Source organism: Macaca mulatta, chromosome 3 (genome assembly GCF_049350105.2).
Source record: "Macaca mulatta isolate MMU2019108-1 chromosome 3, T2T-MMU8v2.0, whole genome shotgun sequence".
NCBI lineage: Eukaryota > Metazoa > Chordata > Mammalia > Primates > Cercopithecidae > Macaca > Macaca mulatta.
In genome coordinates, this window is record NC_133408.1 from 58,650,885 (window position 1) to 58,674,999 (window position 24,115).

General features: G+C 47.8%; 1 protein-coding gene and 1 long non-coding RNA gene across 6 annotated transcripts in view; one reads left to right on the forward strand and one right to left on the reverse strand.

Moving 5' to 3' along the window:
- Positions 1–21,727, forward strand: part of LOC106997373 (uncharacterized) — a 45,575-nt gene extending 23,848 nt beyond the window's left edge. For all 3 annotated transcript variants that reach the window (XR_013415246.1, XR_013415247.1, XR_013415245.1), the window contains one exon: positions 21,061–21,727. This is a non-coding gene — a long non-coding RNA (uncharacterized LOC106997373). The remainder of the gene's footprint in view (positions 1–21,060) is intronic.
- TPST1 (tyrosylprotein sulfotransferase 1) overlaps positions 17,841–24,115 on the reverse strand; it is a 147,213-nt gene continuing 140,938 nt past the window's right edge. Inside the window, 2 exon segments of one of the 3 annotated variants that reach the window (NM_001257855.1) lie at positions 17,841–18,391; positions 21,243–21,289. In NM_001257855.1, the coding sequence (NP_001244784.1) occupies positions 21,272–21,289 (18 nt within the window). In that variant the 3' untranslated portion in view covers positions 17,841–18,391; positions 21,243–21,271. 3 annotated transcript variants of the gene reach the window in all.

Here is a 24,115-nt window from a genome sequence, read left to right on the forward strand (position 1 = left end):
CCACCTTCTGCCTCCCACTGGCCTGGACACACCCAACTCCAGACTTCTTAAAGTCAACTTTGCCAGGCCCACCTTTGGCCTCCCAGCAGCCTTGACAGGCCCAGCTTTTGCCTCATGGCAGCTTCCCAATGCCAGGTTTCTGCCTGCATTGCGGTAGCCTTGATGGACCCAACTCTTGCCTTAACAGCAGCCTCCCCACACCAAGTTTCTGCCTGCGTCATGGCAGGCTCCGACAGGCCCAGCTCCTGCCTCCCAGTGGCCTCTTTAGGCTCATCTTATGCCTCAAGGCGGCCACCCCAGGTGAAGCTCCTGCCTTTTGGCAGCCTCTAGAGGCCCAGCTCCTGCATCTCATGGCCTCCTGAGGCCCAGCTCATTCCTCAAAATGGACTTTCTACGACCAGCTTTTCCCTTTTGTGACTTCTCCAGGCCCAGAAATTCCTCAGTTTGGCCTCTCAAGGTGGAGTTGCTGCCTCCCTATACCCTCTCCAGGCCCAGTTTTTCCTCCCAGCTGTGTCTACAGTCCCAACTCCTGACTCACAACAACCTATTTTGGCTCAGCTCCTGCCCAGCACCTGGCAGCCTTTGTAGGCCTAAAGCTTCTTTAAGTCAAGATTTCCAGACCCAGATCATGCCTCACAGTGGCCTTGACAGGCCCAGCTACTGCCTGACGATGGCCACTCCAGGCCCAGGTCTTGCCTTTCTCCAGCTCCCCCAGGCCCAGCTCTTGCCTCACAGCAGCTTCCCCAGTCCAAGTTATAGCCTGCCACCCGACAGCCTCGACAGACCCAGCTCCTGCCTTACACTGGACTATTTAGGACAAGCTCATATGTCTTGCGGCCTCTCCGGGCCAAGCTCCTGCCTCACACTGGCCTCTATAGGCCCAGGTGCTCAATTGCACTGGCCTGTTTAGGCCCATCTCATGCCTCTCCTGGACTCTGCAGGCCATGATCCGGCCTCACACAGGATTCTATGGGCCAGGTCATCCCTCACACTGGCGTGTTTAAGATCAGGTCATGCCTCTCCACAGGCCGAGATCCTGCCTGTTGTAGGCCCCTTCAGGCTGAGCTGCTGCTTCAAAGTGGACCCTCCAGGCCCAGCTGTTGCCTGACCATGGCCTCCGCAGGTCAAGTGCTTACCTTTTCTCAGCCTCTACAGGCCAAGCTATTGCCTCCTGATATGACTTCAGGCTCCAATCGTCCTGAAGTCATCCTCGCCAGGCCCAGTGCGTGTGTGTTGGGGGCCCCAACAACCATGGCCTCTGCCTCACAGTGGAGCCTCCAGGCCCAGCTCTTGCCTCAGCATGGCCACCTCAGGCCAAGCTCCTGCCTTTTGGCAGCCTCTCCAGGCCCGGCTCTTGCCTCTCGGCATCCTCTCCAGGCCCAGAACTGTTTCTAGTCGGCCTCTCCAGGCCTGGCTCTCCCTGCCGGCCGTGTCTGCTGGCCCACCTCCTGCCACATGACAACCACATTTGGCCCAGCTCCTGGCAGCCTTTGTAGACCCCAGGCTTCTCTACGTCAGGCCTTCCAGGTCCACCTTCAGCTTCCTGGTGGCCTGGGGAGACCCAGCTCCTGCCTGACAAGGGCCTCTCCAGGCCCAGCTCTTGCCTCACATCGGCCTCCCCAGGCCACGTTTGTGCCTGCCTCGCAGCAGCCTCAACAGGCCCAGCTCCCGCCTGCGAGGTCCTTTTTAGGCTCATCTCATGCTTCACCGCAGTCTCCCCAGGCCACCCTCCTGCTTTTCAGCAGCCTCTGCAGACCCGGCTCCTGTGTCCCAATGGTCTCTTTAGGCCCAGCTCATGCCTCACCATGGCCTCTTTAGGCCCAGCTTTTCCCTTCTGGCAGCCTCTCCAGACCCAGAACTTCCTCAAGTTGGCCTCCCCCAGCCCAGTTGCTTGCTGCCTCCCAGCCTCCTCTCCAGGCCCAGCTCTTTTCTCACGGCTGTGCCTGTAGGCTCAATTCCTACCTCCAAACAGCCTCCTTTGACTCGACTCCTGCTCAGCTCCCAGCAGCCTTCGTAGGCCCGAAACCTCCTCCAGTTCAGCTGTCCAGGCCCACCTCTTACCTCGCAGCAGCCCTTCCAGGCCCAGCTCTTGCCTTTTGGCAGCCTTCCACGGCCATGCTCCTGCCGGCCTCTCTGCAGTCTCAAGTCGGCCTCTACAGGCCTAGCCTTTGCCTTTCTTACAGTGGCCTCTCCAGGCCTAGTTCTTCCTTCTGGCTGCGTCTACATGCCCAACTCCTGCCTCACAACAACCTCTTTGGACTCAGCTCCCACCCAGCTCCTGCCAGCCTTTCTGGGCCCCAAACTTTTTCCAGGCAAGCCCTTTAGTCCCACCTTCTGCCTCCCGGTGGCCTGTACAGACCCAGCTCTCGCTTAAGAACAGCCTCTGGACGTCCTGCTCTTGCCTACCAGAGGCCTCTCCAGGTCCAATTCATGCCTCACGGCTGTTTTCCCCAGACCTTGGTCTTGACTTTTGGCTGCCTCTTCAGGCCCAGAACTTCCTCAAATCAGCCTCTCCAGTCCCAGCTGCTGCCTCCCGGCCTCGTCTCCAGTCCCAGCTCTTCTTCTGGCTGCATCTGTAGGGCCCAGTTCCTGCCTCACAACAAACTTTTCGGCCTCAGCTGTTGCCCAGCTCCTGGAATCCTTTGTAGGCCTGAAACTTTTTCAAGTTAAGCTGTCTAGGCCCACAGTCTGCCTCGTGGCAGCCTGAACTGGCCCAGTTGCTGCCTAACAATGGCCTCTCCAGGCCCACCTGTTTCCTTGCAGAGGCCTTTCCAGCCCCAGCTCTTTCATCATGGTGGCCTTCCCCAGCCATGTTTCTTCCTGCCTCCTGGCAGCCTCAACAGGCCCAGCTAATGCCTCACACTGGCATCTCTAGGCCCAGCTGCTGCCTCACACTGGCCTCACCAGGCCCATCTCCTGCCTCACGACTGCCTCCCATAACCCAGCTCCTGTCTCGCTGTGGTCTCTCTTACACCAGCTCCTTCCTCACGATGGCCTCATCTGGCCCATCTTCTGCCTCACAGTGGCCACTCAGGGCCCATCTTCTGCCTCATGGTGGCCTCTTCTGGTTTTGCTCTTGCCTCACAGTTGCCTCTTCCAGATCCAGCTTTAAGTCTTTGATGGTCAACAGCATCAAGGAGCCTAAAGCTTCCCTGGACTCTCATTTGTTCACAGCAGAGTGCTTTAGCAAAAGCCGTCTCTTTTTTTAACCTTAAGAGTGGATTTCTGACAAATCGATAGTAAATTCTGCCTGTGTGGTTTCACAGTGATTTCTGTTTTATTTAGTGTTTCATGGCTTTTCTTGTCTTCTGGGGGTAAGGATTGGAATGAACCTTGGGCCCTTTGTATTTGCCCCGGACTTGGTAGCTTCTCACTTCATGTCTTCTATTTTTATATTTTTTACAGTTTTCTTTCTTTTTTTTTTTCCTTAGGGTCTTGCTCTATCACCCAGGCTGGAGTGTAGTCATGTGATTATGGCTCACTGCAGCCTTGGCCTTTTGGCCTCAAGTGATCCTCCCAACTCAGCATCTTGAGTAGCTGAGGCTACAGGCACATGCCAATATGCCTGGCTAATTTCTGTTTTTTTCTGAGAGGCTGGTTCTCACTAGGTTGCCCAGGCTGGTCCCAAACTTTTGGACATAAGCAATCCTTTTGCCTGGGCCTTCCAAAGTGCTGAGATTACAAGCGTGAGCCACCATGCCTGGCCTGCCATTTACTTGTCATGAACTATTAAGAATTTACTTTTTGATTAATATACTATGACTATATACATTTATGTATATATAGATACATTAAATTTTTCTTTGATACCAATTTTTTCCTTTTTTTTTTGAGGCAAGGTACTGCTTTGTCATTCAGGATGGAGTGCAGTGGTGTGATCTCAGCTCACTGCAAACTCTGCTTTTTTGAGTTGTGATCCTCCCACCTCAGCCTCCTGAGTAGATGGGACCCCAGGTATAAGCTGCCATGCCCAGGTAATTTTTACATTTGTTCTACAGAGGAAGTCTCACCATGTTTCCCAGACTGGTTTCAAACTCCTGGGCTCAAGCGATACTCCCACATCAGCTTCCCACAGTGCTGGGATTACAGGTGGGAGCCACACCTGGCCTGCCTTTTTCTTTTCATGGATCATTAAGAATTTACTTTAAGCCGGGCACGGTGGCTCACGCCTGTAATCCCAGCACTCTAAGAGGACGAGGTGGGTGGATCATGAGGTCAGGAGTTCAAGACCAGCCTGGCCAAGATGGTGAAACCCTGTATCTACTAAAAATACCAAAATTAGCCATGTGTGGTGTAATCCCAGCTGTTCAGGAGGCTGAGGCAGGAGAATCGCTTGAACACGGGGGGCAGAGGTGGCAGTGAACCAAGATAGTGCCACTGCACTCCAGCCTGGGCGACAGAGTTAAACTCTATCCAGAAGAAAGAAAAAAGAAGAATTTGCTTTTTGATTAGTGTACTGTAACTATATATATATATATATATGTATATGTGTGTTATCTATTCATATGTGAATATATGTGTGTATATATTTTCATAGCATACGCACACACATACACATTGTGAAAAGAGATATTTGAATACCTAGAAACTGATAAGCTTCTTCCAGGTTTTGAAACCACCCTTAGCACAAACACAAAAGAAATACAAAGTATCATTATTAATGACCATGGACCATGACGACCATGAGTCAGTAGTACTTTGCACCTCAACCACCTTCCAGCAGAGCATCTCAAAGGGCTGGATATATCTGAACATCACATCCTTTCACATACACTAGGATGCTTTGTAATTATTAAGACCTCAGTATGACCCTTGTCAGCTTGAAATCAAACTGTTTCTCAAATCATGGAGATATTGAGTAACAGCTTTGGTCAGGAAACAGGTATTGCATTTGGTTCGTCATGGTAAATTCCTGGCCTAGGCAGATGAAATATTGCAGAAGTGTGCTTGTGTGTGTGTGTGTGTGGGGGGGGGTGTGTGTGTGTGTGTTTGTGTGTGTACATTCTTGCGCACAGATATGGGGATGGAAGTAGTGGGGTTGAATTTGATGAAACCAGCAGTGGGCAGGCTTCTGGGAAGAGGGCACTTGTTTTGGCAGCAGCAGTGTAACTCTAGAATTAACAAATGCTTGTAAGCCTCAGTTTTCTCTCCTGAAAAATAAAGATTATAATTCCTGCCTTGATACGTGGATTAGGTGATTCACTATATGCAAAATATCTAGTATATAATAGGCGCTGAACTAATACTACTTTCTGTAGCTCATTCTTTATCACTGCTTAATTTTAAAAAGTTTACTGCTTTTATAAAAATTATTTGTAATTATTCATAAAATCTAAGTCCTATAGAAAAGTACAAAGCAGGCCGGGTGCTAGAGCTCACACCTGTAATCCCAGCACTTTGGAAAGGCAGGGCAGGAGGATTGCTCAAGGCCAGGAGTTTGAGACCAGCATGAGCAACATAGCAAGATCCCATCTCTAAAAAATTAAAAACTAGTTATGGTAACGCACACCTATGGTCCCAGCGATTCGGGAGGCTGAGGCAGGTAGATCACTAAAACCCAGGAGTTTGAGACTGTAGCCTGGGCAACAGAGTGAGACCTTGTCAGAGAGAGGGAGGTGGAAAGAGAGAGAAAGGAGAGAAAAGAAAACTACAAAGAAGCAAGTAACAAATCAAGAAATTTTCAACCACCAAGAAATAACTCTCAACATTAGGTGGTATGGCCAGGCGTGATAGCTCATGCTTGTAATTTTAGCACTTTGGGAGGCCAAGGCAGGTGGCTTACTTGAAGTCAGGAGTTTGAGACCAGCCTGGCAAACATGATGAAACCCCGTCTCTACTAAAAATACAAAAATTAGCTGGGCGTGGTGGGCGCCAGTAATCCCAACTACTCGAGAGGCTGAGGCACGAGACTTGCTTGAGCCTGGGAGGCGGAGGTTGCAGTAAGCCAAGATCGCACCATTCCACTCTAGCCTGGAAAACAGAGAGAGACTCTGTCTCAAAAAAAAAATTAGGCAGTAATTAATTCATACCTCTTTTGGTGCAAATAGGTACTTACCTAAGTAGATAGATTAATGGATTAAAAATAACTGCCAGGCGCTATGGCTCATGCCTGTATAATCCCAGCACTTTGGGAGGGTGAAGCAGGCAGATCACGAGGTCCGGAGATGGAGACAATCCTGGCCAACACGGTGAAACCCTGTCTCTACTGAAAATACAAAAATTAGCTGGGTGTGGTGGCGGGCACCTGTAATCCCAGCTACTTGGAAGGCTGAGAGGCAGGAGAATCGCTTGAACCTGGGAGGTGGAGGTTGCAGTGAGTGAGATCGCACCACTGCACTTCAGCCTGGCGACAGAGCGAGACTCCATCTCTAAATAAATAAATAAATAAATAATAAATAAATAGCTTTACGTATTTTATATGTGTTTTAGTTTAAATATATATAACTTTCATTTTGCTTGATACAACAGCAGCTGAAGAAACTAAGGTGAGAGAATTTCTGAACTTCAGATAAATGCCTATGTGCAAGTGATACATTTTTATTCAACATTCATTAAAATGAAAAAAGATAAAAGTATCATGATTCTTTTTAACCTGCAGTTTCTATTTTCACCCAGAGTGGCTGTATTTTTGGAAACGGTCCATATTTGAGGGTTTCTGTTGAGTGGGTTTCTACTTGGATGACCATTCTTTTTTTTTATGTATGTATGTATGTATGTATGTATGTATGTATTTATTTATTTATTTGAGATGAAGTCTCCCTCTGTCGCCCAGGCTGGAGTGCAGTGGCGTGATCTTGGCTCACTGCAATCTCCACCTCCTGGGTTCACGCCATTCTCCTGCCTCAGCCTCCCTAGTAGCTGGAACTACAGGAGCCTGCCACCACGCCCTGCTAATTTTTTGTATTTTTAGTAGAGATAGGGTTTCACCGTGTTAGCCAGGATGGTCTCGATCTCCTGACCTCGTGATCTGCCCACCTGGGCTTCCCAAAGTTCTGGGATTATAGGCGTGAGCCACCACACCTGGCCTTTGGATGACCATTCTTTTTTATTTTATTTTATTTTTTTCTTTTTTTTTTTTTTTGAGACGGAGTCTCGCTGTGTCGCTCAGGCTGGAGTGCAGTGGCCGGATCTCAGCTCACTGCAAGCTCTGCCTCCCGGGTTTTTACGCCATTCTCCTGCCTCAGCCTCCCGAGTAGCCGGGACTACAGGCGCCCACCACCTCGCCCGGCTAGTTTTTTGTATTTTTTTTAGTAGAGACGGGGTTTCATCGTGTTAGCCAGGATGGTCTCGAACTCCTGACCTCGTGATCCGCCCGTCTCGGCCTCCCAAAGTGCTGGGATTACAGGCTTGAGCCACCGCGCCCAGCCTTTATTTTTTAATTATTTTTTTGAGAGAGAGAGTCTTGCTCTGTCACCCACATTGGAGTGCAGTGGTGCGATCTCGGCTAACTGCAATCTCTGCCTCCCAGGTTCAAACGATTCTGCTGCCTCAACCTCCTGAGTAGCTGGGATTACAGGCGCACACTACTACGCCCAGCTAATTTTTGTATTTTTAGTAGAGATGGGATTTCACCATCTTGGCCAGGCTGGTCTCAAACTTCTGACCATAAGTGATCCTCCTGCCTCAGCCTCTCAAAGTGCTGGGATTACAGGCGTGAGTCACCGCACCTGGCATGGGAGAATATTCTTGATTCATTTTCCTTTTTTTCAGTTCTTACTTTAAGTTCTGACTCTATTGTCATCTGGCTCTAGCTGGGGCTATGGGAAGGTCTGAGGCTGGCTAGAGGTTCTTCTCACATGTACGTTTTATTTTCCTACTCAAAGGCCAGTAGAGTACTTTCTTTATCATTGAAATTCAACAGTTTAGCCAGGGTCGGCCCTAGGCCAGTCATTCTGTATTAGTTCATCCAGGTGTGTCGTGTGTCTTTTGACTACTGACTATGTACTTCTCAATCTCTGCATGCAATCATTCTTTTTCTTTCTTTCTTCCTCCCTCCCTCCTTTCCTTCTTCTCTTTCTTCTTTTTCTTTCTCTTTGCTTTCTTTTTTCCTTTTCTTTCTTGCCTTCCTTAGTTTATTCCTTTTTCTTTTCTTTCTCCCTTCCTCCTTCCCTCCCTCCCTCCCTCTCTCTCTCCATCCCTCTCTCCCTCCTTTCCCTCCCTCCCTCTCTCTCGCTCTCTCTCCGTCCGTCCCTCCCTCCCTCTCTCCCTCCTTTCCCTCCCTCCCTCTCTCCCGCTCTCTCTCTCTCTGTCCCTCCCTCCCTGCCTCTCTCCCTCCTTTCCCTCCCTCTCTCCCTCCCTCCATTCCTACGTTTCTTCTTTCTTTCAAGACAAGGTTTTGCTCTATCACCCAGGCTCTAGAACGCACTGGTGTCGTCATAGCTCACTACAGCCTTAAACTCCTGGGCTCAAAGGATCTTCCCACCTCAGCCTCCCGAGTAGCTGGGACTACAGGCGTGCACCACCACACCTGGCTAATTTTTGTTACATTTGTAGAGATGGGGTCTTGCTATGTTGCCCAGGCTTGTCTTGGACTCCTGGTCAAGCTAGCCTCCCACCTCAGCCTCTGAAAGCACTGGGATTATAGGCATGAGCCACTGTGCCCAGCCCTGTTTTATTTTTTTAGGTTGTTTAACTCAGGGTCACCCATCGACAACCCAGTGTTAGACTACTGTCTCTAATTTCCATAATCATTTTCTTCAGTTGCTTTATTATAGTTCTTTTATCCTCTGATTCACTTTGATTATATCAAGCATTTTCTATGTGTTGAACCATTTTTTTTTTTGAGAAGGAGTCTCTCTCTCTCCCAGGCTGGAGTGTGTGGTGTAATCTCAGCTCACTGCAACCTCCGCCTCCCAAGTTCAAGCGATTCTCCTGCCTCAGCCTCCCGAGTAGCTGGGATTACAGGTGAACACCACCACGGCCGGCTAATTTTCGTATTTTTAGTAGAGACGGGGTTTCACCATGGTTGTCAGGCTGGTCTCAAACTCCTGACCTCAAGTGATCCTTCTGCCTCAGCCTCCCAAGGTGCTAGGATTACAGATTACAGGCATGAGCCACTGCGCCCAGCTGCCACTTTTTCTTTATTCTTTTTTCCATTGATGGAAGGAAACTTAGGTTGATTCCATCCCTTCACTGTTGCGAATAGTTGTCTGCAATTTTTTTTACACTTGTCATCAAGCGATATAATCTAGTTGCAGGCCGGGTGCGGTGGCTCACGCCTGTAATCCCGGCACTTTAGGAGGCTGAGGCAGGTGGATCACACAGTCAGGAGATCGAGACCATCCTGGCCAACATGGTGAAATCCCGTCTCTACTGAACATACAAAAATTAGGGCGTGGTGGCTTGTGCCTGTAGTCCCAGCTACTCAGGAGGCTGAGGCAACAGAATCACTTGAACCCGGGAGGTGGAGGTTGCAGTGAGCCGAGATCGGGCCACTGCACTCCAGCCTGGGCAGCAGAGCAAGATTCCATCTCAAAAAAAAAAATCTAGTTTATCTTCCCTTGAATGTGAATTTAGTCCCCTGCTTCTATAAGCAGAATACAGTGGAAGTGGTGCTCATGATCTGCCAAAGTTAGGTCATAAAAGATGACACTGTTTCCACTTGGCTCTCCTTCCTGGGATGGGTGCACTTAGAACCCTTTCACCATTTTGTGAGAAAGCCCAGGCCATGTACAGAGGTGATGTGTGGGTGTTCCACCGGATCGCCCCAGCTGAGGCCCTAGCTAAGAGCCCAAATTAACCAGGAGATATTTGAGCAAGGAAACCTTTGAGACTATTCCAACTGCATACTGTTTGAAGGCAACCACGTAAGACATACAGAGGCAGAACTGCCTAGGTGAGTCTAGTCAGCCTGCAGTATTGTGAGAAGACAAATAAGCATCGTTGTAACTTTATACCATTAAGCTTGGAGTGGTTCGTTATACAGCAATAGATAGCTGATACACAAAGTGATCTTCCAATATGAATATTATATCAATTCTCCACTTGACAGCATTTAATGAGTTAGAATTGAGTGTAAAAGTCAAAATCCAGGCTGCGTGTAGAGGCTCACGCCTGTAATCCCAGCACTTTGGGAGGCCGAGGCAGGTGGATCACGAGGTCAGGAGTTCAAGACCAGCCTGGCCAAGATGGTGAAATCCTGTCTCTACTAAAACTACAAAAATTACCTGGGCGTGGTGGCGGGCACCTGTGATCCCAGCTACTGGGGAGGCTGAGGCAGGAGGATTGCTTGAACCTGGGAGATGGAGGTTGCAGTAAGCCAAGATAGCACCACTGCACTCCAGCCCAAGCAACAGAGTGAGACTCCATCTCAAAAAAAAAAACAAAAAAACAACAAAAAAAACCCAATCCTGAATCCATCTGACAAGGGATTAGTAACCAGAGTATATAAGGAGCTCAGGTGGAAAAAAAAATCAATACAAAAAAAATCTGTCTGATTTTAAAATGGGCAAAAGATCAGAATAGACACTTCTGAAAACATAAAAATGGCAAACAGGCATATGAAAAGGTGCTCAACATCATTGATCATCAGGGAAATGCAAATCAGAACTATAGTGAGCTATCATCCTACCCCAGTTAAAATGGCTTATATCCAAAAGACAGGCAATACCAAATGCTATTGAGGATGTAGGGAAAAGGGAGCCCTGGTACCCTGTTGATGGGAATGTAAATTAGTACAACCACTATGGAGAACGTTTTGAGGGTCCTCAAAAAACTAAAAATAGAGCTACTTTATGATCCAGTAATCTTACTGCTGGGTATGTAACCAAAAGAAAGAAAATCAGTACATCAAAGAAATATCTGCATTTTTATATTTATTGCAACACTATTCACAATAGCCAAGATTTAGAATCAATCTAAGTGTCCACCAACAGGTGAATGGATAGAGAAAATGTGGTACATACACGCAATGGAAGACTGTTCAGCCGTGAGAAAGAATAGAATCCTATTATTTGCAACAACGTGGGTAGAACTGGAGGTCATTATGTTAACTAAAATAAGCCAGACACAGAAAGACAAATTTTGCATGTTCCCAGTCATTTGTGGGTGTTAAAAATTAAAACAATTGAACTCCTGAAGATGGAGGGCAGAATGATGGTTACCAGAGGCTGGGAAGGGTAGTGGGCTGGAGGAGGTGCACAGGAATGATTAGCGGGTACAAAAGTACAGTTAGAATGAATAAGATGTAGTATTTGGTAGTACAACAGCATGACTATAGTAAACAATTTTTGTATATTTAAAAATAGCTAAAAGAGGCCAGGCGCAGTGGCTCACACCTGTAATCCAAGCACTTTGGGAGGCTGAGACAGGTGGATCACCTGAGGTCAGGAGTTCGAGACCAGCCTGGCCAACATGGTGAACCCCTGTCTCTACTAAAAATACAAAAATTAGCCGGGTGTGGTGGTGAACGCCTATAGTCCCAGCTGCTTGGGAGGCTGAGGCAGGGGAATCGCTTGAACCCGGGAGGTGGAGTTTTCAATCGCTTGAACCCGGGAGGTGGAGTTTTCAGTGAGCCGAGATCAAGCCATTGCACTCCATCCTGGACAAGAGTGAAACTCCATCTTGAAAAAAAAAAAAAAAATTAACCAGATGTGGTGGCACGTGCCTGTAGTCCCAGCTCCTGGGGAGGCTGAAGTGAGAGGATCCTTGAGCCCAGGAGATAGAGGCTGCACTGAGCCATGATTGCCCCACTGTACTCCAGCCTGAGTGAAAGAGCTAGACCTTATCTCTAAAAACAAAGGCCAGGCGTGATGGCTCATGCCTAAAATCCCAGCACTTTGGGAGGCTGAGGCGGGTGGATCACCTGAGGTCAGGGTTCGAGACCAGCCTGGCCAACATGGTGAAGCCCTGTCACTACTAAAAAATACAAAAATTAGCCGGGCATGGTGGCAGACGCCTATAATCCCAGCTACCTGGGAGTCTGAGGCATGAGAATTGCTTGAACCCAGGAGGGAGAGGTTGCAGTGAGCAGAGATCATGCCACTGCACTCCAGCCTTGGTGACAAGGACCTCTTCTCAAAGAAAAAATAAAAACACTAAAAAGAACATTCCAGCTGCTTGTCAGGAGACTGGACATGGAGGGGCAAGAGTGGGTGCAGGACATCTGGTGAGGAGCTGCCACATCAACATCTTTTGATCACACCAGGCCACGTTTTGAGCGGGGCCTCTGCTAGAATGTGGCCCAGCCTTACATGCCAGACACAGACACAGAAAGACAAGTGTCAGGAGAGGTCCTGTGAGGTCACACTGTGGCTTCCTGGGAAAGTTGGCTCTTCAAAATCAACATCTTGGTTCATTCCTTTGATGCTGGAGACAATAACCTGTCTCTCCTCATATGTCTGCTCAAGACAGTTAAAAGCAGAGTGGAGTGTCTCTTTATCCAGGAGCTTAGGCTGCTCTGGAGTTTGCACAAACACAAATAATCATCACAGGCTCTCAGGCCACATGTCTTGGTTATGACCCAAAACAGCCCTTCAGCAGTGGACGTCTACATACTGGAAGTTCCCAAACACCTCTTTTAAAAATACATATATACATATACACACACAGACAGGGTCTCACTATGTTGCCCAGGCTGGTCTCGAACTTCCAGCCTCAAGAGATCCTCCTGCCTCAGCCTCCCAAAGTGGTGGGATTACAGGTGTGAGCCACTGAGTCTGGCTCTTTGTTGTTGTTTTTAGACAGGGTCTTGCTCTGTCACGCAGGCTGGAGTGCAGTGGCATAATTACAGCTCGCTGCACCTTCAAATTCCTGGGCTCAGGTGATCCTCCTGCCTCAGCCTCCTGAGAAGCTGGGACCACAGGCATGCACCACCACACCCAGCTAAGTAAAAAAAAAATTTTTTTTCTAGAGACAAGGTCTTGCTGTATTGACCAGGCTGATCTTGAACTCCTGATCTAAAGCCATCCTCCTGCCTCCACCTCCCACCTTGAACTCTCTTCCCAGGTTTGAAAATAAAATTTACACTTTGAGAAGGAGGAAGAAATGGGGAAGATAGAGAGCCAAGAAGCCAACCAGCCTTGCCTGAATAAACACTAAATCCCTTAAATTGATTTTACTTCAATAATACAGCTAATTAAGGTTTTTTTTTTTTTTTTTTTTAAGTTCCCACTTGGCATGTGAAACAGTTTCTTCCTCAGTAAATTTGAATATCAAGTGTCTATTCTGTGGTGTCTATTCTGTGATTGAGAAGGAATGAAGCAAGTATTTCACACATGGGAAACCATTGTTAAATGATTGTATTATAGAAAGGGGTGGACGGGACAGGGGCGAGGCAGGGGCAGATGTCACCATGCCTGTGTCCCTGTGCTCCCCACCCACCTCCTCTGTCCCTGCTCCCCATGGTGTTTGTCAGGGGGCACAGTGCGCTGAAGGAGGGGTTACCAGGTGGCATATCCAGAAGACATTCTCGGCTTCATGGAATCCACTTACTTTGATCTACTTTGTTTCCTCATGATCTGATTTGTTTACTCATGAAATTCATTCAACAGGCTGGGCACGTTGGCTCATGCCTGTAATTCCAGCACTTTGAGAGGATGAGGCAGGCAGATCACGAGGTCAAGAGTTCAACACCACCCTGGCCTTGATGGTGAAACCCCGTCTCTACTAAAAATACAAAAATTAGCTGGGCATGGTGGCAGGTGCCTATAATCCCAGCTACTCAAGCGGCTAAGGCAGAGAATTGCTTGAACCCGGGAGGTGGAGGTTGCAGTGAGCTTAGATCTCACCACTGTACTCCAGCCTGGGCAACAGAGCGAGACTCCATTTCAAAAAACAAAAACCAAACAACAACAAAAAACAAATTCATTAAACGTTCACGTCAGCAGCTTCTGAATATCTTTTTTTTTTTTTTGAGACGGAGTTTTGGTCTTGTTGCCCAGGCTGGGGTGCAATGGCGCGATCTCGGCTCACTGCAACCTCCTGCCTCAGCCTCCCGAGTAGCTGGGATTACAGGCATGTGCCACCATGCCTGGCTAATTTTGTATTTTTAGTAGAGACGGGGTTTCTCCATGTTGAGCAGGCTGGTCTCAAACTCCTGACCTCAGGTGATCCGCCCACCTCGGCCCCAGAGTGCTGGGATTACAAGTGTGAGCCACTGTGCCCAGCCAGCAGCTTCTGAATATCTAAGCCAATTGTTAAACATAGTGCTGTTACTAGATTCTTAAAACAAGCTGGAGGCTGGGTGCAGTAGCTCACACCTGTAATCTAACACTTTGGGAGGCTGAGGTGGGTGGATCACCTGTGGTCAGGAGTTCGAGACCAGCCTGGCCAACATGGCGAAACCTCATCTTTACTGAAAAAAATAGAAAAAAATTAACTGAGCATGGTGGCAGGCACCTGTAATCCCAGCTACTTGGGAGGCTGAGGCAGGAGAATCGCTAGAACCTGGGAGTCCGGGGTTGCAGAGAGCCAAGATCGCACCACTGCACTCCAACCTGGGCGACAGAGCAAGACTTCATCTCAGAAAAAAAAACAAAACAAACTAGAGACGGGTTTGTTTTAGCTTCATTTTGAAACTGTGAAGACAGGCAGTGAGAATGAGTTGGGTTGTCCAAATTCAGGCAGCAAGCTGGAGACCACACGGTCCCTGGCCCTTTGCAGCCAGAGTGTGTGGGCCGACTGTGTGGGGGTACGCACTCCCCCTCCGTCTGCCGGCACTACCATGTACCATGTCTGGCCTCGTCACCTGGAGACCTGGGAGTCTTCTTTGGTTTTCCCTGACCTTTGCCACCAGATCTGCTTACTTGCAAGGCCTGTTGGTTGTGCCCCTCCCAGCCTTTCCCCTGTCTTCCTCCTTTTTATCTTGATTATTGTTTCAACCCAGCTAGAATCATATCTGCCCAGAGTACTCCAATAGTTCCTAGTTGGGAGTCCTCTAAACTCTTTTGTTTAAACAAATTTGGCCAAACAGGTGGCACACGCCTGTAATCCAAGCACTTCGGGAGGTTGAGGCAGGAGGATCACTTGAGGCCAAGAGTTCAACAGCAGCCTGGGCAACAGAGTGAGACCCCATCTCTACCAAAAAATTTAAATCTTAGCTGGATGAAGGAAATGTATACAATGGTCCATTTCTAAGACAAAGTGCCTTAAATCAACTTAGGTCAGTAGACTACAGAAGAAACAGGATACAGCAGGCTCCTGCTTGGACAGGCCTGCTTGTCACCCACCCCCCTTAGTTACCCTCACCTGAACCAAAGAAGTTTAGTCTAAGATGAAAGTTTACTAACTGCAAAATAGCTCGTGTTGTCTGTTCTTATCAGCCTGCCCAGCTACTTAAGTCAGAAGTCAAATACTTGAAGAGCCCCTGAGCTAACTAGGATTGCAATGCAGTGTGGGCTGCAACAAAATGCAGCAGGACAACCCTAAAGAAAACACCTAAAGCCCCTACCCAACAACCAATAGGTGACATCTGGGAAGATTGTGACCCCACAGTACTCAGCCTATGAGGAACTGGGGGAGGGACCTGTGCACTAGTGGATAAATTGCTTGTTGAAACTGTGCTGGGTGTGCCTGCTGCCAGACACCCGATATTGCAAGAGCGTCATTAAATGTCTCACTTCCGCTGTTCTCTGGGTCTCTGAGTCCGTTCTTTGGGTTTGGAGGGGTGAGTTTGTTTCTCATAATGGGGAATAAAAGTCATACATTCCCTTGGGGGCAAGTATTGGTATCTAGGTGGGTTATAGCTGAAGATGTTCTATCATTCTGATATGTTCTAGAGAGGTATGTGACCTTGTCCCCACAAAACTGGTGACATAATACTAACACAGGAAACAGAGGAAAAAAGGTTATGCTGAAGCTAATTGCTACTTGGAAGTTGCAGCAGTTGAGTTAGATTTCATGAAGAAATAGGACTTAATATAGCTGAGCTCTTAATGAGGTTGTGATTTCCCAGGTAGGGGGACCGGGTGTACGAGCATCTGGAAGAAGAAAGTGAAGAGAATGAAAGGAGGGAGGAGAAAGGCACCGTATATGAGGGAGCAGTAAGGCCACATTATGGCAGCAGAATAGCTTAGACATTATTTTTTGAGACGGAGTCTCACTCTGTCGCCAAGGCTGGAGTTCAGTGGTGCTATCTTGGCTCACTGCAACCTCCACCTCCCAGATTCAAGTGATTCTCCTGCCTCAGCCTCCCGAGTAGCTGGGACTACAAGCTCTGCCACCACGCCTGGCTAATTTTTTGTATTTTTAGTAGAGATGGGGTTTCACTGTGTTAGCCAGGATGGTCTCAATCTCCTGACCTCGTGATCCACCCACCTCGGCCTCCCAAAGTGCTGGGATTACAGGCGTGAGCCACCGTACTTGGCCTTACTTGGTTTCTAGAAAGTGCCAGACAGTTTGCTAGGTGCCCAAAGTACAACAGACAAGAAAAAACATAGTCTTGGTACTCCAAGAACTTGCTGGTGTAGCAGACAGATAATAAAAAAGGCAACAAACAGATGAAACACTGCAAAGTATGACCATGAAGAAGGCAAGCAGCGGGAGAATTACTTTTAGTTTAAGAGGCCAGGGAAGATCTCGCTGAGGAAGTGAGGCTTACTGAGACCACAGAATTGAGAAGGGGCCTATCAGACAGAGCAAAGGGGGTTGGGCGCAGTGGCTCACGCCTGTAATCCCAGCACTTTGGGAGGCTGAGGCGGGAGGATCATTTGAGATTGCGAGTTTAAGACCAGCCTGGCCAACATGGTGAAACCCTGTCTCTATTAAAAATACAAAAATTAGCCGGACATGGTGGCACGTGCCTGTAATTTCAGCTACTCGGGAGGCTGAGGCAGGAAAATTGCTTGAACCCAGGAGGTGGAGGTTGCAGTGAGCTGAAATTGCGCTACTGCAGGCCAGCTGGGCGACAGAGCAAGACTTCATCTTAAATAAATAAATAGCCAACGGGAAGAACATTCCAGAGAGAGGAGATATGTAGAGACAAGAAGAACTTGCTATGTTCTGAAAATAAAGATACTTCTATTAAAGATACTTCTAGAGCACAAGCGGTGAGGTTGGGAGAGAGGCCTGCGATGAGATGGAGAGGAGGACCCTGCTGGCCCTGGCAGGAGTCTGGGCTCTTTTAAGTGACATGGAAGCCACTGAAATGCCTCAGGTGGGGAGGGTCCCGTCCAGATGTGTATTCTAAAAACTCTTATTCTGTTGTGTGATCCAAGAAATACATTGAAGGTAGGATCAAAGATCTTGGATGTGAATGGAAAGAGGGAGGAAAAGGGTGAAATCAAGTGTGCCTCTTTGGTTTCTGGCTCAAGTGACAGAAAATACTGCAATTACTGAGATGGATATGACCTAAATGGATAGGTGCAAGTTTTGGGGCGGAGATGGGATAAGATGTTATATACGCTTATATATATGGCACATATAATATACGTGTTATATGGCACATATGTGAACACACTCAACATGGCAGTTACTACTACTATCTGGACATTCTGTGTTCCATAACAAAGGCTTCTAGGAAGCAAGTGGAAATAATAACTTCCATGTCCTTAAATATAATCTGCAAGTATGAAATAGAACAGGATTCCCAAAGTGGATGGCAGTAGGTTCTCTCTGAAATAAATTACAGAAAACTTCATTACAAAATGATGATGCAGGCCAGGCACTATGGCTCATATCTGTAATTTTAGTACTTTGGGAGGCTGAGGCAGAAGGATCATTTGAGTCCAGGCTGGGGAATGTAGCGAGACCCTGTCTCTACCTACCACCACCCCCGAAAAAAAAAGTGATGGCTCCAGGGGAGTATCCACAATACAGCCAACCGAGGAAACTTTGGTTTATCACACCAGCGTCTGATAAGGTCTGTGCTTCTTTGAAATCACATTAATGAAAACATGTAACTACCAGAATGCTTCACATTGAAAGCTTTTATTTTGAAAAATAAAATACAAAAGTCATTAAGTTGTAAATGTATAATGATAATTTCCCAACTTCTCAGAAACAATACAATGAATTAAATAATTATTTAATATTATTCACATCAATACACTTAAACAGGCACACGTGTTCTACAAAACATTAGAACATGTACAGACAACCTATTTCAAAAGGAGACTGCCCAAGTCTGCTTACAGGATCCCATTTTTAAACCCTCTCCTTGAACACAAACTTCATAATCTGGTAAGAAAAGAGGACAAGAGCAGTTTTAACAGAAAACACGTTTCTTCTGGGCTCCTTACCGCAGGGCTGTGCATGGAATCAGGATCAAGAGCTCTTTGCTCAGGAGGCAGATCCCTCATGAGACCCAAAGCTGTGCGGACACCTCCATCCTCTCAGTGGGAGGAAACTGGCAAAAGCAGAGGAGACATAGCCAAGGTGCAGACGCTCCACCGAGCTCAGCAGGGGACAGCCAGTCCTAGGAATTTCCCTTCCGTTGAAAAGGCAGCAGTCTTTCCTAGGGCGAACAAACAGAACGTGGTTACGGGTGTGGCGTCCCGGTGTGTTCCTGTGTCTTCATCTCTTCCTTCCCAGCTACAGGCCTGGACAAGCCAGGCAGCTGGGGAGGTTGCTGCAGGTCAGGGGCCAGGAGGATGGACGTTGAGAACAGCTGCCTCAGGAGGGCTGCCTGGGAGGCACACGCGCCCTCTCTCTGGTGCTTTCAGATGCATGCGAGTAGCTGCTGGGAGCAAAGCAAGCAGATGGTGGCCAAAGCCAGGGCTGCTCCTGCCCATTTCCAAATAACTGCGACTGTTGTCTGCTATTGATGCTACTGTGGGGGTACTGTCAGGGGCATAAGGTGTCCAGGGGTCAGCACCCTGATTCCTCCTCATGTGAAGAAATGGGTCCTAAGGTTTTTTTTTTTTTTTTTTTTTTTGAGACGGAGTCTCGCTCTGTCACCCAGGCTGGAGTGCAGTGGTGCGATCTCAGCTCACTGCAAGCTCCACCTCTCGGGTTCACACCATTCTCCTGCCTCAGCCTCCCGAGTAGCTGGGACTACAGGCGCCCGCCACCATGCCCGGCTAAGTCCTGAGGTTCTTAAAGTGTCCAGGGGACAAGACCCTGATTCCTCCTTGTGTGAAGAAATAGGTCCTAAGGTTAAGTGTCCAGGGGTCAGCACCTGATTCTTCGTCACGGGAAGAAATGGGTCCTAAGGTTGTTTAAAGGAAGCTCTGGAGAACACAGTGACTGTTACTGAAATGCCAAGGGGACCCACAAGATAAGATAGTATCCGTCCTAAGGGCTCTGCTGTGTCCCCGGTTCTCCTGAGTCCTCCTCACCACGGGTGGGCCCCTCCCGGCCTCCACACAAAGGCAAGGGTGAACTGCTGCGGAGGCAGCTGCCGATGCGGTCGATCCTCCAACACGCTGGTCAGGAAATGAGGCCTTGTGAGTGTTTGGTGGGATGGGTAGGGAGATTACCTATGAACTTTGAAAGCATTTTGTAAAAACAAAGTTAGCCAAGGCCTGATAACTGCTGTTAAATATGCAGACCCACAGAATAATTCAGCGTTTGCTCCTCAGCAAAAAGGAAACCTGAATCCTAGAGCCTGTCGATATCAGCAGCTTGCTGCCACCTGGGATTTTGAGATGATGGAGCAGTGTCCGTGTGCTTCTTATGTCCATAATCCATCAACGCACCGCAAGTCACATTCAACCTGTTTTCTCACTAGTAAAACAGGAATACTACCAGCTTGCCAGAGTGGTTTGAGAACTGAATACAATTTTATATATAGATGTATATATAATTTAGCATATCAGTTATATATATTATCATCTTATACATATACAAATAAAATGCTTGGTATTTTATGCCTGGTATGGAGTATGCACAATACATCATTATTATATAAAGTAAAAATAAAAACAAAAGTCAGCAAGTAAACTATGAGAAAAAATCACTATCAATATCAGATTTTATTTATTTTTATTTATTTATTTATTTTTGAGATGAAGTCTCACTCTGTCACCCAGGCTAGAGGGCAGTGGTGTGATCTCGGCTCACTGCACCCTGTCAGGTTCAAGCGATTCTCCTGCCTCAGCCTAACGAGTAGCTTGGACTATATGCACCCGCCACCACACCCAGCTATTTTTTTTTTTTTTTTGAGACAAAGTCTTGCTCTTTTCACCCAGGCTGGAGTGCAATGGTATGATTTCAGCTCACTGCAACCTCCACCTCCTGGGTTCAAGTGATTCTCCTGCCTCAGCCTCCCAAGTAGCTGGGATTACAGGCCCCTGCCACCACACCTGGCTAATTTTTGTATTTTTAGTAGAGACGAGGTTTCATTATGTTGACCAGGCTGATCTCGAACTCCTGACCTTGTGATCCACCTACCTTGGCCCCCAAAGTGCTGAGATTACAGGTGTGAGCCACTGTGCCCAGCCAATATCAGATTTTTTTAAAAGGCTGTTCAAATTCCAACTGATCAAAGGCTTTGCCATATCATTTGGAGCAAAACTGATCTTAAGCAAGTTTGGGTTGCTTAAGCAGAGACTGTAAGTCTGGGAGAAGGGTAGGAGCTCTGAGCAGCTGCACCTGGAGATCTGGGCTGAGAAACCAGCTTTGCCACTCATGAGCTGGTATCCCTGGACATGTGCCTGATGAGGGCCACATACTCAGATAGAAAGAGGGCTTAAAAGGCAGCAGCTGGCCTTGTCCACAATGTAGTGCTTAGTCCAATGAGACAATGTAGGTTACTTGCATAAGCCATCCATAATACATTAAAACAAGCAAGGGCAAACTTGAAAAACCAACCAAGAAACAAACAAAAATTGCAGTAGTGGAAAAACATCTGCAAGTCCAGCACACAGAGAAAGCCCTTGGAGGCGGGGTGGGCAGCTGGGGCCCTGGCTAAACAGGGAACCAGAAGTAAGCAGTCCCTCCTGCGTTCTGGGTTTCCCTGCCTCTGGACTATGGTCTTGACAAACCACCTGCTCCCTCTGGGACCAGCTTCCTTATCAGAAAACAAGGAGTTGGATTGATGGCCTCTAGGTCCCTTTCAGCTGCAATATTTCATGGTTCATAATAAAAATAACAATACTATTGTTTGCTTATTATGAGCCAGGGTCTTGAATGATGATTAATTCTCACCACCATGCTCTTGTTAATATCATCCTCATTTCACAGATGAATAAATGAAGACAGAGAGAGGTGAAGTTAACACGCTCGCTGCCACACATAAAGTGAAGAGCCAGGATTCCAACCCGGGCAGACGGACTCCAGAGCTGTGCTCTCCACCTCAGCCACCCAGACCCTGCAAGAGCCCGAGTGGGAAACAGGAAAACCCAGCAATGTTCCCCAACCCTCACCTCATGTATGGAAGAGGCTCCTGGTCCTGCTACTCCACTTGCTCAGTCTGTTGAAGGAAAGAAAAGATGTTTTAATGCCCTTGAAGTTGGTCAGCACGAGAAGTGACTGCCCCCACTGAAACACCAGGGGTGGCCCGCAGGCTCTGTTCACTTTCAGATGAACTCAGTGCACTACTGCAGTATGCTCAAGAATCTGACTGGCCTTTCCGCCTGGTTCCTGGGAGGGAAACGCTGAATCCTCGGAATTCCCTAAGTAACAAGAGTGTCTTTGTTATTTCTGAGGCCCTTGGATGACATCTGGGTTTATGGTATGAGATGACTCAGGATGGGGTTGCTCACCACAGAGACCAACCACGGGATCAGGGGGCTGGGGCTTGCAGCCCGCCTCAACTCTGGGGAAGGGAGGTTGTCTGGAGATTGAGTTCTAACACATGACCAATGAGTTGATCAATCTTGCCTGCATAAATAAACCCCAATAAAAACGCTGGGTGTGGAAGTTCAGTGGCACTTCCAGGTTGGCGAACACATGGGTGTGCCGGGAGGGTGACATGCCCTGATTCCACAGAGAGGAGGCGCAGAAGCTCTGCATTCAGGACCCTCCCGGGCCCACTTCTATCTTATGGCTGGTCCTGATCTGCATCCTTTATAAACCTGTAATTGTTAAGTACTGCACTTTCCCAAGTTTTATGAACCATTCTAGCTAATTATTGAATCTGAAGGTTCTTTGGGTTTCAGCTCATTTAAGACCTTATGGGCCCTTTCTGTGTGTGTGTGTGTGTGTGTGTGTGTGTGTGTGTGTGTGTGTGTGTGTGTGTGTGTGTGTGTGTGTGTGTCTGTGTGCATGCATGCTTCTGCATGATTTTTTGTTTCTTTTTTTAGTAGACAAGGTTTCCCTCTGTTACCCAGGCTGGAGTGCAGTGGCATAATCACAGCTCACTGCCTGGGCTCAACGGATCATCCTGCCTCAGCTTCCCAAGTATGCCACCATGCTCAGCTTCTTTTTTTTCTTTTTTTTTTTGAGATCGAGTCTTGCTGTGTCACCCAGGCTGGAGTGCAGTGGTACAATCTCACTTCACTGCAACCTCTGCCTCCTGGGTTCAAGCAATTCTCCTGCCTCAGCCTCGGGAGCAGCTGGGATTACAGGTGTGTGCCACCATGCCCGCCTAATTTTCTGGTATTTGTTCTTAGAGATGGGGTTTTGCCATGTTTACCAGGCTGGTCTTGAACTGCTGATCTCAAGTGATCCACCCGCCTCAGCCTCCCAAAGTGCTAGGATTACAGATGTGAGCCATTGCACCTGGCCCCGCCCAGCTAATTTTTTGATAGAGATAGGGTCTTGCTATGTTGTCCAGGCTTTTTGCCCAATTAAAAAAAATTCCCTTATGATTTGTAGGAAAGATCTATATTCCACAGATGAGTCCTTTTTTTTTTTTTTTGAGACAGAATCTCACACTGTTACCCAGGTTGGAGTGCAGTGGCACGATCTTGGCTCACTTCAGCCTCTGCCTCCTGAGTTCAAGCGATTCTCCTGCCTCAGCCTCCCAAGTAGCTGGGATTACAGTCGCCTGCCACCATGCCCAGCTAATTTTTTTTGTATTTTTAGTAGAGATGGGGTTTCACTATGTTGGCCAGTCTGTTCTCAAACTCCTGCCCTCGTGATCCACCCACCTTGGCCTCCCAAAGTGCTGGGATTACAGGATCATGAGCCACTGAGCTCGGCCTCAGATGAGTCCTTTGTTTCAAATATGTTCTCCTACTTAGGCTCACTTTTTTACTCTTCTTATGATGATTTTTATTACATAAACATCCTCAATTATAATGTAGTTCATATTATCCACCTTTAAATTAATAATTAGTACTTTTTAGGGCTTAAGAAATTCTTTCCTCTTATGGTCATAAAGATGGTCTCCTCTATTATCTTCTTCGTTTTTGTGCGACAGGGTTGATTGCCCAGGCTGGAGTGCAGTGGTGTGATCTTGGCTCATTGCAGCCTCGACCTCTGGGGCTCAAGTGATCCTCCCACCTCAGCCTCCCAAATAGCTGCGACTATAGGCATGCACCACACCTGGCTAATTTTTTGTATTTTTAGTAGAGGTGAGGTTTGGCTCTGTTTCCCAGGCTGGTTTTGAACTCCTGGACTCAAGCAATCTGCCTGCCTCAGCCTCCCAAAGTGCTGGGATTACAGGCGTGAGCAGGCCTGTAACAACTTCATCATTTTGCCTTTCACATTTAGGTGTGTGATCCACTTGGAAATATTTTTAGGTATGTTGTGAAGCAGGGGTGTCCCTTTAGTTTTAGCCTTAAATTCCTTTTCTTGACTTCTTCAGACTTGTTATGCAAACCAGGTTTTGGAATTTTTTTTTTTTTTTTTTTGATGGACTTTTGCTCTGTCACCCAGGCTGGAGTGCAGAGGTGCAGTATTGGCTCACTGCAACCTCCACCTCCCTGGTTCAAGCAATTCCCCTGCCTCAGCCTCCTGAGTAGCTGGGATTACAGGCCCACACCACCAAGTCTTGCTAATTATTTTGTATTTTTAGTAGAGACGGGGTGTCACCATGTTGGCCAGACTGATCTCGAACTCCTGACCTCAGGCAATCCGCGCACCTGGGCCTTCCAAAGCGCTGGGATTACAGGTGTAAACCACCACGCCCAGGCACTTTTGGATTTTATATTCCTTCAAGACAGCCTCTTGGAATATTCTCTGGCTCCAACTTCCACAGCCTGTGAGTGAGTCTGTTCATGAATCTGCCCAGGTTTCTGGGACCTCACGCCCAGCCTGGGCCCAGAGCTCTGCGCCCCTTGTCTGCACGAGGTGGTCGGAGTCTTCTGGATAAATCAGGAGCTCCTCCTGTGACTCCTGAGGACTTACTCCA